Genomic DNA, 18893 nt, shown 5'->3' with positions numbered 1-18893 from the left:
GGCTGCTCTTAGACTATGTGTGGCAGGTACTAAAAAAAAAAAAAAAAAACCACACACACACACACACACACACACACACACACAGACCTTGTCTCAGCCTCACAGCTGCCGAGCGGCTGTCCCAGACCTGAACAGGGAAATTAAGGGTCCACAAGAAGGAAGGGCTAGGAAGTATGTCTGCTGTGGACCACCAACCAATGACACTCATGCAAATAGGTGAGGCGAGGCTAACAGCTGTAAGAGTCATAGATGTAGATACGCTTGAGTTATTTTAAAGATTAAAGCTCTGATATATGCTTATTCAAATTGTATCTGGGTCATATTGCATAGATATATAATGGAAGAAACCACTAGAAGTGCTATAGAGTTAAGACATCAAATCTGCCAAGCTGATGATATTATACATTTTCTTTTTTTTTGTTATAAATGAGATTTCAAAAGAGGCTAAATTAAATGGGTTAAAACACTAAGAATAAATGTAAGGATATCTGCAGTATTTTGAAAAACTGACCCTGATCCTGCAAATTCAGTCTGGGGCTGTTATTGTATATGGATTAACTACGCCAGTATTGTAGAATTTAAGAGCACTAATATGAAGTAGGTTTTAATTTCTATGTTTCTTTAGAGATAAGGCTCTTGGCATAGAGCTTTTAATGATTATACTGTGGAAAATATGCATGTTGTAGATAATTGCACCATAGTGATGCCTCTCACTGAGTATTCCCACAGAGATTTTTTTTTTTGGATGGCCTTTTAAAAGATTGCATAGTGTGTGTGTACATGGACGTGTGTGTGTGTGTGTGTGTGTGTGTGTGTGTGTGTGTGTGTGTGTGTGTGTGTGTGTTTATACGAGTGTAAAAGAAACAGTTTTTATGTCTCCGTGAGTATGTGTCACATTTTTAACCATACCAAATGCCCTTTTTTAATCAAAAAAAAAAAAAAAACTGGAATGACTTGGGAGCAAGAAAAGCATATTAATGCACTTCATTTGCATACACTCGTCAGTGAGGGTATGTTCAAAAACAAACTGGATTCGTCAGTTCATTTCACAATGTTCCTTTGTCTATCTGCCTTTGTTATATGGTAAAGATAAAGGAGGAAATCAAATTGAAGAAAAGGGCAAGCTGCTATCTCTCCAAATGAGCAACAGCTCATCAGGCCCTGCTGAAATCATACATTTCTATTGCGGAAAGCAGTGTGCATGGCAGCCACTTTCAAAGAGCCTTCATCTAATATCTGCAGGGACAGCAAAAAGCGAGTCAAACTAATTTTAACATCAATTTTAGCACTTCTCTGGCTGAAGAAACTCCAGGATCATGAGCACTGGCATAAAACTAAATATCAGCCTGGCATTATTGGCTTTGGCTGAATTTTTTGAATTTAGTTGATCAGCTAAATATGGACAAATTCATCCATCAGTAATTTATGTTTTTCTTAACCTCGTTCCCTAAATGATGTTTTGCTGAATATGAGAATACAGAAATGCTTAGCACCGTTGATTTGTGCAGCATTGCATGCCTACGTGTGTGAGTATGTTCATAACCAGTCATTAAATCCATAATACACCTACAGAGCATTGTTCCAATCCAATGCTTGTTTTTCTTTACATTCCTCAAAGATGTAGCAGGGGGACACAGTGAAATGGCATCCATCAGCAGCCCACAATACATTCAGCACAAACTGGAAGTGACCACAGTGTTTTATTCATGTCAGAGAGATAAGAGTTCACAACCAACACAGCGTAGGAAGAGTAAATAGCTAACAAACAGGCAGTCCTTATTAGAGCCCTTAAAGTCCGAGTGTCAGCGAATATGTGCTCTACACCCACTGCCTAACACAACGCCGACTGTGTGCAACTGATTTTTTAATGATCTGCTACTGTTTGTGCATAAATGTGGATAACGTCATTTCAAATATTGTAAAATAGTGCGCACTATAAAAATAATATGCTTGCAGAAAATGTGGGATTCTGAAGAGTCGGAGGACTCTCGCTGAGGAGACAGGATGCTGAGTCATTAGCTCTCCTTTGGAGAAAACTGGGTCAATCAGCTACATTTAAAAGGTTTATTAATGACCAAGATGTACAAATTCCCTGCCCTATCAGACTTGTGTATGTGTGTGTGTGTGTCGGAGTGCATCAATGAAATGCATTGTGTTTTAACTGAAGGTGCTTTATTTCCATCGCTGGTAATTGTTCCTGCCTTTGACTTTTAAAAAGGAATGTCTCTCCTGCTAAAACTTAGCAGTCAGCCTTGAAATTATTTTTTTAAAATTATAGTCATGTGTTGTTATAGCACATGGCCACTGTTACTAATCCGCATACTAATCAGCTTAATGAGATATTATACAATATTTTGTTGACCAAAGCAAATCTCACTTTATTGTTTTTGAAGCTTGACCCTGTTTGTCACAGGGGAATGTTGCAAAACCATTATCCCTCCTTAAGACAGTGCACAGCATCCTAAATTTGCACAACCATGCCAGATGACAACAGACTCTGCTTGTGTATTCATTTCATCCTGATGGTGCACTGAGCTACTCTGTGGCCATTTTAAATGCCTGGGAAGCCTCTGATACATTGGGAACCCTTTCAATAATGCCAACTGTTGTTTTCTACTCATCGGAAGCCATACAAGAGTGAGAGTGGAGCAAGAGGGAAAAAAAAACGAAGGCGAGAGCAAAGTGATTCGCATCAAACGTAATGTGCTTCTTAATGAAAAATTACGCCAAGACAAGTGTCGCAGCAGTGAGATAAGGGTGTGTTTACTGGAGTAACCCCTTGGTTTTAAGTGCTATTGTTAATATCATAATTGTAGTATTGCGACGGCTTCATGACAATGGCACTGCTCTGTTTCATTAAGGCGTGTAATTGGAGGAATTCTGATAGGATGGGCACAAGTAGTTTAATTATGCAGTGCCTTGCCATGTTTACTGGGTAATTATTGCCTCAAAAATTGTAACTGTTTGAGAAAAAGTTCTGAGAGTTACAGCTTTTCCCCCAAGTGTGAGTACATGTAGTACTTCATAAATCAGAAGGAGATAAACTCACTTTTTTTCTTCACACTCGTCACTGTAGTGCAGTCATCATTAATAACTATTCCCCCCCCACACACAGACTGCATAAAGCACCAATGAAATGTATGAGAAGAATTTGTTTTCTTGCTTTCAAATTCACATTTCAATTGTACCTCATCACTAAAGTGTTTTCCACTCCTACACGTTCTTTAGAGATCGATGAAATGGGCTTGTCTTTGTGCCAAAACCTGTTTGGCATATTGTTTACTTGGGAAACATGAGCCTTAGCACACCTCCCAGGATACTGTTCTTCAAATGAAGCACCTTTTTTTGTGGAATAAGTCTTCACAACTACATTAATTTTTTTTCATTTCAAATGGGAGTCCTAACTCCCATTTATAGCTTTCTGTTGATTGCAAACAATAGGCTTTGCCTAAAAGCTATCTAAAGGTGTGCACTGACTTCATGCCATCTCTCTTTCCTGTTTACAATTGCAGGATGGACGACTCTAGTTTGTGCCTTGGTGTGTCCTCAGCAGTCCCAGATGCTGACACCCATATCACCAGTGCCATGCTTAATGGCCGCTACCCAATCAGTCAGAAGCTGCATCAGCTAACTGCCCAACTTGGTCACGCCTTTCCTGATCTTCCAAGCCGCCAACAAATCCCAGAGGAAAAAGCTGCCACCCCATTGGATGAGAAAACACATGCTGCACTGGCAAGTCAGCCGATTAGCAGCCAGATGGCTCTGCTAGCCAATCAACTCAACCGTAACATGGATGCAGGTGCCCTAGGTGGTCTCAATGGCCGTGTTGACCTGCAGCAATTCCTCAATGGGCAAAATTTGGGAATCATGTCTCAGATGAATGATATAGAAGATGATGCCCGCAAGAATCGCAAGTATCCATGCCCACTGTGTGGAAAACGATTCCGCTTCAACAGCATCCTTTCCCTGCATATGCGCACCCACACTGGTGAGAAGCCCTTCAAGTGTCCCTACTGTGATCACCGAGCAGCCCAGAAAGGCAACCTCAAGATTCACCTCCGTACCCACAAGTTGGGTAGTCTGGGGAAGGGTCGTGGTCGTGTACGCGAAGAAAACCGACTTCTTCATGAGCTTGAAGAGCGTGCCATTCTTCGTGATAAGCAAATGAGAAACAGCTTGTTGCAGCCTTCACAATCGCTTCCACCCCACCTGGGTCTGCAGAACCAAAACCAGCAGCAGCCCAGCTCTGCATGTGGCCTCCTAACACCTACAAGTCTGGGAGGCATATCGGATGGGCTTGCACAGTCATCTGCCTCACCTAAGCCAGCAGGCACTAACCAACAAGATGAGCAAGCACTTAACCCAGCCATAGGCTTCCGCTGTACCTTTTGCAAAGGCAAGTTCAAAAAGCGTGAGGAGCTGGACCGTCATATCCGCATCCTTCATAAACCCTACAAGTGCACACTCTGTGAGTTTGCTGCTTCCCAAGAAGAAGACCTCATCAGCCACGTGGAGAAGGCACACATCACCGCTGAGTCATGCCAAGGGCAGGGTGCAGGAGCTGGCAGTGGAGAGAAGCCTGCCAATGAGTTTCGATGTGATGTCTGTGGCCAGATCTTCAGCCAGGCTTGGTTCCTGAAGGGTCACATGCGCAAGCACAAGGACTCCTTTGAGCACTGTTGTCAGATCTGTGGGCGTCGCTTCAAGGAGCCCTGGTTCCTAAAAAATCATATGAAAGTGCATCTCAACAAGCTTGCCATTAAGAGTAAGCCTCCAATTGGAGGTGGAGCTGAGCAAGATGGGCCCTCTGTCAACAGTATAAGCAGCTTAGCACAAGAAGCTCATGCCAACCTGTATTCCCGTTACATCTCCTGTCTGCAAGGTGGTTTCCTCAGTCCTGAAAAGCAGAGTTTGGCTGAACATCAACACCAAATGTTGGCCAAAGCTGGCATAGCTATGAAAGAGAAAGAAATGCTGGGAAAGCTGCTGGGACCAATGGCCGGCATGAGTCATGGTCTGGGGGAGAATGAGAAGCGCTCACTGTTAGGTTGCTTGAACCTGGTGCCTCCTCTAAAGTCAAGTTGTATGGAGCGCTTACAGGCAGCAGCAAAGGTGGCAGAAATGGATCCGCTTAATAGTTACCAGGCATGGCAGATCATGGCACGCAGCATGGCTATGGAGCGTTCTTTTATGCCAAAAGATCAGCACCATGGAGCTCCTGTGCAAGAGGAAGAAATGGCTAGTGCCGCTGGGATAGTGGCCTTTGGGAAGGACAAGCATGAGCACTCTACTCTTGATTCCAGTGATGGCCCCAAGCAGAAGAACCACCTTGATACCCTCCATGGGGTAAGGACTGGTGGAAGCATAATGTCCATGAAAGAAGAAGCTGGGAACTTTGATGGTCACCGTGAGTTCCTGTCTCATCACAGTGGTCTTGGCCTTGGCCAGGGGCTTGAGTATAGCCTGGCCAGCATGAAAGAGAAGCCCAGTGAGTGCCCTGACTGTGGTAGAGTATTCAGAACCTACCACCAAATGGTGGTCCACTCTCGGGTGCATAACAGGGACCGGCGCCCAGAAGAGGGTCTGCAGCATGGCCTAGATGAGAGGCGTGGCTCCGCCAGTGACCCTGAGTCTCAGTCCATTAGCCGTTCCACTACCCCAGGCTCATCTAATGTGACAGAGGAGAGTGGGGCCGGAGGAGGCCACTCCCAGACCGGAAGTGTGCAGGATGACAGCCCTCATCCTTCTTCCCCTTCCTCAGGTAAAACCATTTTATTCAGTCTATTTAATAATTGATAACATAGACTAAAGTGCAAATAGTTATCATATCGCGCCATTTTACACTACTTAAGCATGTTTTTGGAGTTGATTTTGCATGTGGTTTCCATATCTCCTGTGAGAAACAAAAGAAAAAAAACATTACAAACAAACAAACAAAAACATTACAAATCTTAGCTCCACATTTCACTCATGACCTGAAGACTTGATCTGTCTCTTCAAATACTCATCACTCATTTTACTTTAGACTAGATGCTTAGCTAAAGACACAAATTGACATGACACATTGCATCCAGTTCTCAGATATCACTGTACAAACTCATGAAAGCACTTTGAGGACATGACCAATTACTAGTGATTAAATCATTTCCATGTGAGAGAAGGAGACAGTGAATCTACCACCGTTGAGCGACACAAAGCTTGTTTTTTTTAGATAAAGTGTGTGTTTAGTGGGATTAAGAGAAGCTGCAGCTAATGATTACAGAAGTTTTAAAGGTAACTTTCTCATTCCTTGCGGTAGAATGTGGCAGCTAAGCAGCCTGTCTGATAATTAGGTCATGACTAAGAGATAATCAGTTGGTTTAAGCTAAACACGACACTAATTAAAGATATACATATAAAACAGGTCAAAAAATGTGAACTTGATTTGCATGGGAAAATGTGCTTTTAAGTTGTGGAGAAAAAAAGCAGGCTGTAGCTTAGCTTAAGGCTCTAAGCAACTTAATTTCGATAGTACAGGAGAAATTGTTTATTTATTCCCTTATCACACTCGTGTAGTGAGATGGGTTTGAACATGCAATGGGCTATGCTTATTTTAATCTAAGTAATAATAACAGACAACCCCAACCCCAATTAGGAATTAATGAAAATGAGAGGAAGATAAAGCCTTTTTTTTTTATAGAGATGGTTTAACCTAAACACATTTCACCAGAGAGGGGATGATATGAAAGTAATTATGCTATGAATTTTAATGCAGAAAGTTTGATGTCTTTTGCATCTCTTTTACAAGTACTTTAAAACAGTGATGTTTAACTCATGCCATTTTATAAACTCTTGTGAAATCTTTCTTTATTGTCAAACTGTCAGGATGAGCTACATTATCTGGTTGTAAGCAGAAACTATATACTTATACTAATTTTTTTCTGCATCAGGTTTTATGTTTTCCTGTAGTAAAACATAGTAATATATTTAATAATTCAACTCTCATAAAAACCCTCTTATAACATTTCTAAAAGCATGACTGATTAATTCAGAGATCATATGAGTAACGGTTGTTTTATGACAAGCTCTATTTCATTAAGGTATAAACAGTCCTCAAGCACTTTCCTTTTTTTTTCTGTCTTTCTCTCTTTGTCCTTGATAGTGTTAAAGTGTGATCACCATTTGAAATCCCCATGTTGGTACCCAGCTTAGGTGCTGAGGGCGTGATGCCAGTAACCTCCCCAGTCCCCATGCTTACACAGCTGTGCCTTAAGATTGACCTTGAGATCTCTGTGTAGGTGTGACAGATCAGAGAAGCTGATTATTTTCAGATGTGTAAATTCAAACATGTATAGTTGTGATGCACAAACATAATGCTGCTTCTGGGTGTAGCATATACTTTTCTAACCCACAACAAAGTTCCAGGTGAGAGATGCAAGGAAGGAAATGAAGCAGCGTTAGACTCACTGGCCGAGTTTATATAAAATTATATTAGCTTTATTAGTTGCATAAACCCAAAACAGCTGTATTTTTTTGTAATGTAAATAAAACAACCTTGTTTAATAGATAGAAGTGTGTCTTCATTTATATGGAAATAGAGAACATACTGTAATTTTACTGTATGCACTTGCCTGCAAACATAAGTGTTTGCACATTAGGCAACAGGATGTGGCATGCTATACCTCTGTTTTACTTTTAATATCTCACTTGTTGCTGTCACCCTTTGAGAACAGACTTCCTCTCTCAACCGTAGGTTTTTATATATTTTTTTAATTCTCTTCAATGCACAGCAGCTTCATCTGCCAGCCTCCATTCGACAAGCTCTGCCAACCTCTAAACCACCTACCCACTGCAATTTTGAGTTAAACTTGAATTACAGTAATCAACAATAACATCTCAACTGTGAAAGAAGGTCGACACAATTGCTTTTGTCTTTAACACTACACTTGTTTAGAGATAGGGAGAGAGAGTTGCCTCAGAAACGTCCTTTAAGGACCTTTCTCCTCTCCCTCTCAATAATCAACCCTAAATGTATGCTTCTCATTCAATGGAATCTCTAGCCCTTTTTACGTCTGCTCTATCTTTTCCTTTATTACATTTTTTTTCTCCCATCCCCTCTTTTATTTCTTATTACTATTACAAGATTGGCTTGACTGAGGAAGGAATCCATTGTTATTTCAGATTCTTCACTCGGAATTGGGCTCTATAAACAAGGGGGGGCTCCACTTTTGATAGTGTTTCTGAATTCATTATGATAGGCCTTTGAGCGACAGCATGGAGAGACAGAAGGAGCGAGGGGAAGATTGCCTTAAACAGCAGTTTATTCTGAATGCCCCAACAGGCACTATTGAAACCTGAAGTAATGCGATGTAAGGCAGGGGCATAAAAGCAGGATCTGCAAATGCATTCATACCATTTGAATGCACACAAAGGTTAAAAGGAAGAGGTCAGTGTTGGGAGGTGGGGTCAAGGGTCAACAAGACCTTCGTCTTTGATGACAAGCTGACATCCATCTGTACGTTTTAAAGTTTTATCAAAACTTCATCAGACACAATGATCTAAATTAAAAAGCTAATCACGCTGACAAAGGTCATTCAGTATTATTTGTATGTTTAATCCAGCGTCCCATTTTTACCTCTCCTTATCTTTTTTTTTAATAGCCATAAACCTCCCCTTACCATTTTTTTTCCTCCTGCTGAAAATCCCCCATGTCTAAATATTTTCAAGAGGAACACCATTTTAACATGGCAAGGATTACACACATATCCCTAAGTCCTCGACGCTGTCCAACATGTCGGTGAAACGCTCACTCCATACAAATCGAAATTGGATTTGCCAACTGATGCCTTAGGTTACAAAGCATGGATATTCATCTAATTACGCAGTTACAATGGGGGTAATTACACATGCAGAATTACTGTTACAATGTAATTGCTGTATAATTAATATCAAAATAAACCCAAACTGTTCTGGCTTTACTTTGTTCCGACTTTTACAGCAAATGTTTCATGCATTTTTGTGTGTGTGTTAATATGGAGAGTTTCATGTTTCCTGATTATTTGTATTGTAATTATAATTTACTGTTAATGATGTTATGAGTATAAATAAAGAAAGGTATACACACACACACACACACACACACACACACACACACACACAATTATAAGTGTTATAAGAGTTATTTCATATTATAGTTAAACAAACTGGTGGATAATTACTATATTTAACAGTTATTCCACGAAATCGAGTCATACATGAGCTGATAGCGGACGAGGCGCGTAGCACCGAGTCGGCTATAAGCCATGTATGACCAGATTGAGTGGAATAACTGTTTTATTCTATCCACATTCACTGGATTTTGAGAAACAGAGCATTTTTATTTTTTGCAAATTCGATGAATAAAACTTTGTACAAAATGTCCGACAAAATCATTTCCACTTAGAATGTAAACAAACCGGCGAAATGACGGTAGCAATTTATGAAAAATGATATAATAATAATAATGAGATGAGATAATAATAATTCTTGAAAAAAAGAGATGTTCTTACCATCAAATACTTTCATTACATATTTTGTTGCTTTTTTGTATTTTTTGGGGTTTTTGTTTTCGAGTAGAGTTTTTATTTCATCCTCGGTTGGTTCAGCAACATGCTCTGCCATTTTGTTCTTCTTTTGGGTTTTTTGGTGGTTGGCAAACCAACTTAAAGGTGCATTATGGCCACTGACTGGGCTGAAGTGTACAACAGGAGATAGTGGAGGGGGAAGAAAAACTATATTCTTTTAGCTATTTCTGTTTCTTTTAAATACTTGATAACAGTGATATGTCTGACTTGATGTGCTCTGCCATTTTGTTTTTCTCTACTCATGGTATATGAGCTGATAGACTAGTAGTAGAGTAGCCCATCAGAATGCACGATTGCCCATATCCAGTGAATGTGGATAAAACAATATGTGATATTACCGCACACTATTTATTTATTTATTTATTAAGTATTTAACCATTTACAGTATTTAACCAGGCAAGTCACTAAGAAAAAGATTTGTATTTACAGTGGTGGTCTGGCAAAATTATACTGTATTTTGTAATATTGTACCATATATTGATTGTAAAGGTATATAAAGGGAAATAAATTTATTATCACACATTAAAACCTGGCACTTTTTCTATTGCTTCCTATATATTTCTTTTTTTTACTGTTTATATTTAATATCTGCATTTTACTCTGTTGTGGTCTGCTCTTATTCTTCGTTTTATTTATTTATTTATCCCCCCCACCCACCCCAACACTTGAATTTGACTCTGTCTCTCAATCACACATTTTCTTTACCTGCTTAAATCTGTCTCATGGATGATGCCATTTCCCCCCTTTTTCCTTCTTTCTTTTTTCTTTCCTTTTTTTTTGATGGTGTGTTACAAAAAAGTGAAAAGATGTCATAATGTGTGAGGCGAGTTCATTATGCTGCTGTATTTCAGTACAGTAGGTCAGGGCTCTGGTGTCCTTAAATGATAAAAGCTCCATTCAGCGCATTAATTGTCTGAATGCTTGCCTGATTGACACGCCTTGGATAAATGTAGGCTTAGTATTTTTGTGCATGCTTGAACAATATAAAAGGCCAATTTATTTCCCCCTCAGTAGCTCATTTGGTTTCTATCTCTCATATCCCCGCTTTCCACTCGATATTTCTTTCTTATCCTTCCTTCTTCTCTTTTTTAGACTCAATTTGTAAATATTACCCGTAGTGGAAATTAGCATTCTTTTTTCCCCCAATATATTTAAATTTCCAATTGTATTCCAAAGTGTATATGAAAGCAAGGCTGAGAGTGTTGTCTCTCTGTACTGCCCGTACTCCTTTGAGGCTGTCACCGGGCAGTCCTTATGAAACATTTATCAGTCTGTTTTATGTCTTAATGATCCTGTTAGGATTCCCTGCTTGGTTATGGAGACAACACAGAGCAATGTAGTGGAGAGAGAGAGAAGAACAGGTTGGAGAAAGTAAACTGCATGTAGTATACCAACCAGATTTTAATTCCATGTCTTTGCCAAAACATTGCTTACCTTTCTCCCGTACAAGCCTCCTTGGCAAGGACAGGCTTTTTTCATCACTCTCTCCATTTCTGTTTTATGTTTTTATAATTAAAACATAATATTTATCTTTCCGTAACAGAAGGATGCTGTGCTGGGGTAGGCAGCCTGTTTGAATATTAATATTTTAAATGCATCAGTATGACATCTCTTCAGCAGGCTTGGAAGGTGTCATTGCTTTAATTGGGAAATTGTGTGTTGTGTGTTAACCCTGTGTGTTACAGGGAGCGGTGCTTGGCTCGGTCAAAGGGTTTATCCAAATCTTTTGGTCACTCAGTCCACTGTAGCACCAAAGCCTTGTTGTTGACACTGAGTTTCCTTTCACGAAAGTTGAAACTATTTGCCGAATGGCAGGATGGCATGCTGTTTTTTGTGCCTGTGATGGGAATGTTGACTGGAGAGCGGGAGGGTGACAGCTGTCTGACTCCATCAGAGCTGAATTCCTCTGGAATGAGTCTCTCTCTCTCTCTCCCTCTCTCTCTCTCTGCCTGTCGTTTTCCTCTCTCATAAAAACTAACGCATACAAATGGTGGATCCGGTAGGAGGGTGCTTTGTTTGAACAAGTTAACTTGGGCATGATTGGGGTGTCTTTCGTGTGAAAGAGCAAGTGAATACATTGACCTTTGCCTCATTAAAAATGGAGGACCAGGCATATGATACCATGACAGAAGAATCCTCCTTTAGCCTTTTCCCCTTCTCTTCACCCCCTCCTCTGGCTAAGTCTTTCCAAGTCTCTTCGTCTCTCTCACTTTCTCTCTGTATTTTCTGCGCATTAAAATAAATAAATAAATTAATAAAAAGACGAACGTCATAAGGATTAGTATTTAGAGAAAGATACACTTGTCACAGATTGCCTTTTCTCCCACAGCCATGCTGTGTTGGATAGGACAGGACAGGGTTTTGAGGGTGGGGGTTGGAGGGCATTCATCATGCACTGATGAGTATCTCTCTCCTTTTCCACCCTCTCATTCCCTCTCTCTGTCTTTCTCTCTCTCCTAACACCATTGACAGGCCACATAAAAAAGCCTTTTGTGTCAACATCACAACACTGACATGAGGCAGATAATGACATGAAAAGTTTGCCTCTTCTTTTTATTCCAGATTTTTAGTGATATTTATCTTTGAATCCAAGGCAAAATAAGAGAGATGGAGAGGGCTAAAGTGGTCAGAACAGGAGGGGAAAAAGAGTCCACGGATTAAGATCTTCATTTTTTGCGCCCGTGCATTCCAATTGTTCTTAAAATATTTGGCAATGTCAATTAGTAAGAGAGCAGAGCTAGCTGATGAACACAATTTTCCACTAGACTGAGCACCCTATTGTTGTGGAGCGAGGAGCAGATTTCTGAGGTCATTATCATTCCCCGTTAGCCTGGCCCAGCTGCTCCTCTCGACTCTAGCCAAACTCGACACCACGGCTCAGGGTAGCAGGCAGCAACAGGGGGCCTGGAGAGAGAGAGAGAGAGAGAGAGAGACGGAGGAAAGGAGGGAGGGAGGACTGGCAGCAGGGAGAGAGTGAGCGAGAGAGCAGAACTGTGCATGATAGAGTGAGATGGAAATTCAGGGATGGTTGGAGAGGGCATGATGGGTGATGATGAGTGAACGAGGGTCAGATCTCACAAACCACGGCCTAGGTGCTGCTTTGAAATGTGAGAGAAATGGCTGGTTGGGGGGGGGGGGGGGGGGGGGGGGGGCGATGGGCAGTGGAGAGAAGGGAAGGAGCATGGGGAGACAGAAGGAGACAAGTGCTGTGAAACAGAGTGCTGGGAGAGAATTAAAAAATCATTCATACGGTTCTTGGAGCCGAACGCTTAGATTATGAAGGCGAAAACTTTGGATGGTAATGTGACTGGGGGAAATAAAGAGCTAGGATGCCATAGCACTTTGCTTGGGCAAATTTTTCCCCCTGTAGATCCCTCCTCTGGCAGACGGGGGTAAGGCAGGGCAAACTCAGCACAGACACAAAGAGATAGATGAACACATGGTGGACGGGTGAAAATATATTCAGTTTTAATCACGAAACATGATACATGCTGAAGCAAGGAAGCTGACTGACAGTCGATCAGTGGGTGAAGCCTGTGTCTAGGGCAGAAACAATAGACACACTGGTGTACAGTAATTATCTGAGAAGTTAGAAAGCAATACTATTTTGCTTTTACTTTTGTTTTTTAAGTCATTATAATGTCTTCCTATTATTGTTAATGTATAAGGTGTAGTCGTGGAAATGATACAGAAAAGGATCTTCTACTTTCTGCTCACCTTCTCGAGCCTGCTGTGGCTGTTACAAGTGTTATCATGTGCGAGGATGTCACTTTATGACTGACTCATGAGAAAGAAGGAGTAAGTTCAATGTGCCAGGGGACGGCATAGAACCCAATTCCACTATCTGTATCTGTTTAGGGTCCCAAATATCTGTATCTGCATTTAAATTTTAGCATGATGTGGCTATGGTCTAAATCATGTTTCACTTTGCCCCATGAAACACTTTACACGGGGACGGCCTGAAACAAAAACGCAAAAGTCCGTTTTCGTTCTCACTTTTTTCCGCGTCTACACGACTGTTTTCAAGGAGGAAATCTGCGTCTATACGGTGACGCATAAATGTGTGGAATTCAATTGGATGTGCATGCCAGGCGGTTAGGTGGTGCTGTGAAAGACCTCCGCTATGTCTGCACGCATGCGCAACGTCTTCCGTCTTGTCTGATCTGCACATCTGCGCCGCGAAAACTTTGACTACTCTGGCTATGGTAAGTAAGAAAGTAAGTAAAAAAGTAAGAGCATACTATATCCGCCTCTGTTCATTAACGGTATATGTGCAGATTCAGTATAGATGTTCGAAGGACTCCTGGACGTTTATTAAAGCTGCCAGAGCAGCTTGAAGGTCCATTGGATCGACGTAATCAGACATGCTCTTACTTTTTTACTTACTTTCTTACTTCCCGGGCTGGCATGTACAGTATATGACATATGTATGACGTAAACGCGTACCCGACGTGAGCAGATCCGAGCAGAGTTTCGCGTATTGGGTAGTTTAGACGGATATGCAACGGGGGCTGTTTTTAACTTATCCACTCTGGAAGGCGTTTTCAATTTTTTCCGTTTTTCAGCCTCGGAAACGCCGTCGAAAGGCACTTCCGATAAAATACTTAGTCGTTTTTACCCGACAGCGTCCTCGTGTAAACGGGCCCTAGGATGCACCACCAGAGGTAGAAATGGCATCACTGTCTGCTGCCTGGTCTGTGTATTCTGGCTCTGACAGTTCCTCATCCTCAGCTACATCACTCAAGTTCATGATCAGTCCCAAATAGAGATACAGAACTGTTCCCCCCTGCTCACAATATTTTCCACTGTTACTCGGACCAGGCAATCACTAAGAATGAATGAATGAATGGTTTGCATTCTTGTTAACGAATGTCCCAAAAGCTTCATACCTGCTTGCTTGCTTTCACATGAAAGTAATAAACTTTTGCTTGTGCGAATTTTTGTGGGATTCCGGTCCCAGTGCACACCTTTAGCCCCATGAGGATAAACAAAGACATATAGAGAGCTTCCTATTTATGTATTTACTTGTAATCCTTTAGAACACATTGTCTTTTCATTCAAAATAATGTATTCATATTTGGTTACATCACTTCTGTGTACGCGTGAAAGAAAACAAATGTTACAGAAAGACGTACTCTGCGTTATGTAACCTTTAGCTCCCTGTCTTCTATCTCCTTCACCCTCCTTGATCTTTACCAGTCAGTTAGGAAGTTGCTTTACTCGTTATGTGTACTTTTGGCATTTATCATTTCCAAGGCAGACATTTTGGTTTGTGTAAAGCTCCAATAAGGATCTCTTGCCCTTTTCAGCAACTCAGGCGTACAGCAGCGTTGTTTACTGTTGCTGACAGTGATAGGAAGTGGCCATGTGAACATTACTACCTCCTGCGCTTTTGAGTGGCTGGTTTTTGATTAATAAGAGGTGAATTATTTGATCTGGAGTGTAGGACACTACAGTGTCTCTGGGCTTCTCCTCCTCCTCTCGCACAGAGGAGGGCTGATAAGCTGCCCCAATGGAAAGCAGTGGAGCTCATCAGCAGATGAGTTATTTACTCCCTATGCACAAGGCCACTTAAATCCAACAGGCAGTTTTTTTTCCCTTCTTTTTTCTACCTTTAAACTAAGTTTTTGAGATTTCTTTCTATGGCTCTATTGCCATGTGAAATGCCATATTCTGCCAGCTGCTGTCTCTTTTCTACACTGATTAAAACAACCAAAAAAGTGAGATGCACTGTTTTATTCACGCTCTACAAAACATCATCATACTTGCATCATTGTATCCAAAAGGAAGTTGTTTTTTTTTAGATGATGAAACGTTCTTTTGACTCAAAGAAAAAAATCGGAGAAGAAAAAAAAGCCCCCTCACTTTTGTACTCGCCAGCTGTATGTTTTAATGTGCTCCCAGAAGCATTTTCTCTCCTCCCCATTCTCTCCCTGTTCTTCTTCCCACTCACACCTTTCCCTGTTCACTGGCTATACGTCTCACCCTCCCCTTACCTACCTGTAGAAAGTTTGCATTGCTTCAAAGCTATGCTCTCAGCTCGCAGCTGCCAAGCTCCTCGTCCCCTGTTAGCAGGCATCCAGCTGTCAGGCTCAGATAGGAGGAAGAGAGGGAGGAAATCTCTCACCAGCCATATGGTACCGAGTTCTGCCGGAGCATCACCGCTCTGTGGGCAAATGGCAAACTCATATATCTCATCAACACTGTTAATATCCAGCTCAGAGATGGAGAATTTTAGCCTTTTCACCCTCCTCCATCCAAGGCTGGGATGTGGAAGACTGGGAGCCCAGCTGGATACAGATCACATGCTGTTTTGCCATGCTCTCAAGCTGCTTCAAATGGGCGAGTGTATTTCGTTTTGGGGTAAGGAGCTGCTCTGTGATTTCCAGGATCCTCTGTGATTCCATGGATACCTGCCATGTAGTACTAGGTACCATGTCCGTTTCCTCACCACAGCTGAATGTAAATCCCAGAACAGGTTGCAATGCTTAAAATATGGCGAGAAAAGCAGACACATTGAAGATTTGATATACCCAGCCCTTGAGAGTGAGGCTTCCATGTTTCGTCTATTAACAGGATGCTATTTTTCCCGAGCTAATCCTACCAGGCCTGTGCTATCAGCCTCTACTGCCTGACTGTAAGTGCTGCCTTATGGCATCACAAGCCTCGGTGAAGCAGTGGTATTATGGGTACATTACCATGTAATGCTGAAAACACTGTCAAACCCAGCGTGCGTGAATCCTCCTTCTTTTTTTTTTTCCATTACACCATCAGTGAGCATAGCCCTGAGCAGGAGGTATACTGGGTAATTGGTGAGAGAGAAAGAAATGAATGTATACCTCGCTATTCTATGTAAAAATGACTCGAAAAAAAATTCTGAACCCACAAATCTTTTTTTTTTTCTCAACCCAACCTGAAGCAGTAGCCATTAGAAGTAGGAGCTTGGGAGATTAATATGGTGGTTGCAGTGTTTTGGAGGGACGGTAGCGTTAATGGCCCCACTGGGTTTTTAATGAGTGTTGTGCCCCAAACAAAATGAGCTAATTAGTGTTATCATCCATATATCAGGACATACACATACACACTGATCCTTACTCTCTTCCTCTCTCACACAGAGACAGAAATCCTCAGCACCAGTGCCGCTCCGTCTGCACCCAGGCTTTTGATCCTCAGGGTGATTTGCTGTGAGTGAGAGAGAGAGAGAGAGAGAGAAAGAGAGAGGTCGCTCACCTGATATTTTTCACTCGTTTTGTTGATCAAATCAAAGATGACTGATGGTGAAATTGAGTCATTAATTGAAGAGATGGGGGATCATTTGAATATGTTCTACTTAATTTGAATTGTAGCTGATAGCAATGCAGATCTATGAATAAATGTGAAGTATAAATGTGAAATTTTGACTCTGCTCATGCTGGTAGAGCAGGTTAACAGCAACGTGATGACATACTGACCAGTTCAGTAGCTTTTACTCCCTTATTTTAAAACATTATGTCACAAAAGCACCACGTCAAATAGTGAGCAAACAACACAAACTGTATAGTGAATACATGAATGAGTAAGTAAGTAAATCTCATCTCATTATCTCTAGCCGCTTTATCCTTCTACAGGGTCGCAGGCAAGCTGGAGCCTATCCCAGCTGACTACGGGCGAAAGGCGGGGTACACCCTGGACAAGTCGCCAGGTCATCACAGGGCTGACACATAGACACAGACAACCATTCACACTCACATTCACACCTACGGTCAATTTAGAGTCACCAGTTAACCTAACCTGCATGTCTTTGGACTGTGGGGGAAACCGGAGCACCCGGAGGAAACCCACGCGGACACGGGGAGAACATGCAAACTCCACACAGAAAGGCCCTCGCCGGCCACGGGGCTCGAACCCGGACCTTCTTGCTGTGAGGCGACAGCGCTAACCACTACACCACCGTGCCGCCCCTAAGTAAGTAAATCTCATCTCATCTCATTATCTCTAGCCGCTTTATCCTTCTACAGGGTCGCAGGCAAGCTGGAGCCTATCCCAGCTGACTACGGGCGAAAGGCGGGGTACACCCTGGACAAGTCGCCAGGTTATCACAGGGCTGACACATAGACACAGACAACCATTCACACTCACATTCACACCTACGGTCAATTTAGAGTCACCGGTTAACCTAACCTGCATGTCTTTGGACTGTGGGGGAAACCGGAGCACCCGGAGGAAACCCACGCGGACACGGGGAGAACATGCAAACTCCACACAGAAAGGCCCTCGCCGGCCCTGGGGCTCGAACCCAGGACCTTCTTGCTGTGAGGCGACAGCGCTAACCACTACACCACCGTGCCGCCCCTAAGTAAGTAAATAAATAAATAAATATATTTGACTATAATATATAATATGCAGTACTGTGCAAAAGTCTTAGGCACACGTAAAGAAATGCTGAAATGCTGGAGACCGAAAACAGCTTTGAAATAATGAAATGAAATGTTTCAACATAAAAAAAAAAAATTTAAAAAAAAAGCAGCAGTAAGCCATAATGAATGAAACAAAGTCAATATTTGGTGTGAGTCGATCCTTTGCTTTAATAAAAAAATAAATAAATAGTAGTCTCATCTCGTAGAACCAGCCACAGTTCTTCTGGGCACTTTGACTGTCACACTCGCTTCTTAATTTTGCAGCAAACCCAGTAGCCTTAATTATGTTTTCTTTTGTAATCTAAAAAGTGGACTCTTATGTAATGTGCTGTTCAGATACAAACTTTTTTTCCCCTGTAACATTTAATTTTGTGCTGGAAAACGAACGTTTGGACTCTAAAATGTTTTTGTACCGACTCGATAATGTAGAAGTCATAAAATAGAAATCTATAACAAAGTTTATATGGAAAAAAACAGAGTGCCTAAGACTTTTGCACTGTATTGTATGCAACAACAACAACAACAATAATAATAATGGGTGGCACAGTGGTGTAGTGGTTAGCACTGTCACCTCACATTATCTCATCTCTAGCCGCTTTATCCTGTTCTACAGGGTCACAGGCAAGCTGGAGCCTATCCCAGCTGACTACGGGCGAAAGGCGGGGTACACCCTGGACAAGTCGCCAGGTCATCACAGGGCTGACACATAGACACAGACAACCATTCACACTCACATTCACACCTACGGTCAATTTAGAGACATCAGTTAACCTAACCTGCATGTCTTTGGACTGTGGGGGAAACCGGAGCACCCGGAGGAAACCCACGTGGACACGGGGAGAACATGCAAACTCCGCACAGAAAGGCCCTCGCCGGCCACGGGGCTCGAACCTGG

At 41.9% G+C, this 18893-nt stretch overlaps 1 protein-coding gene across 5 annotated transcripts in view; it reads left to right on the top strand.

The window, feature by feature from the left end:
* znf536 (zinc finger protein 536) overlaps positions 1-18893 on the top strand; it is a 226766-nt gene that overhangs the window by 116540 nt on the left and 91333 nt on the right. For 4 of the 5 annotated variants that reach the window (XM_060911712.1, XM_060911710.1, XM_060911713.1 and 1 more), the window contains exon 4: positions 3513-5761. In XM_060911712.1, coding sequence (XP_060767695.1) covers positions 3514-5761 — 2248 coding nt within the window. In that variant the 5' untranslated portion in view covers position 3513. Of the gene's footprint in view, positions 1-21; positions 217-3512; positions 5762-18893 lie in introns of those variants that run through there. The other variant, XM_060911711.1, reaches the window with a different exon arrangement.

This window comes from Neoarius graeffei, chromosome 27 (assembly GCF_027579695.1).
Source record: "Neoarius graeffei isolate fNeoGra1 chromosome 27, fNeoGra1.pri, whole genome shotgun sequence".
Classification (NCBI taxonomy): domain Eukaryota; kingdom Metazoa; phylum Chordata; class Actinopteri; order Siluriformes; family Ariidae; genus Neoarius; species Neoarius graeffei.
This window is presented reverse-complemented; position numbering and strand designations above follow the sequence as displayed.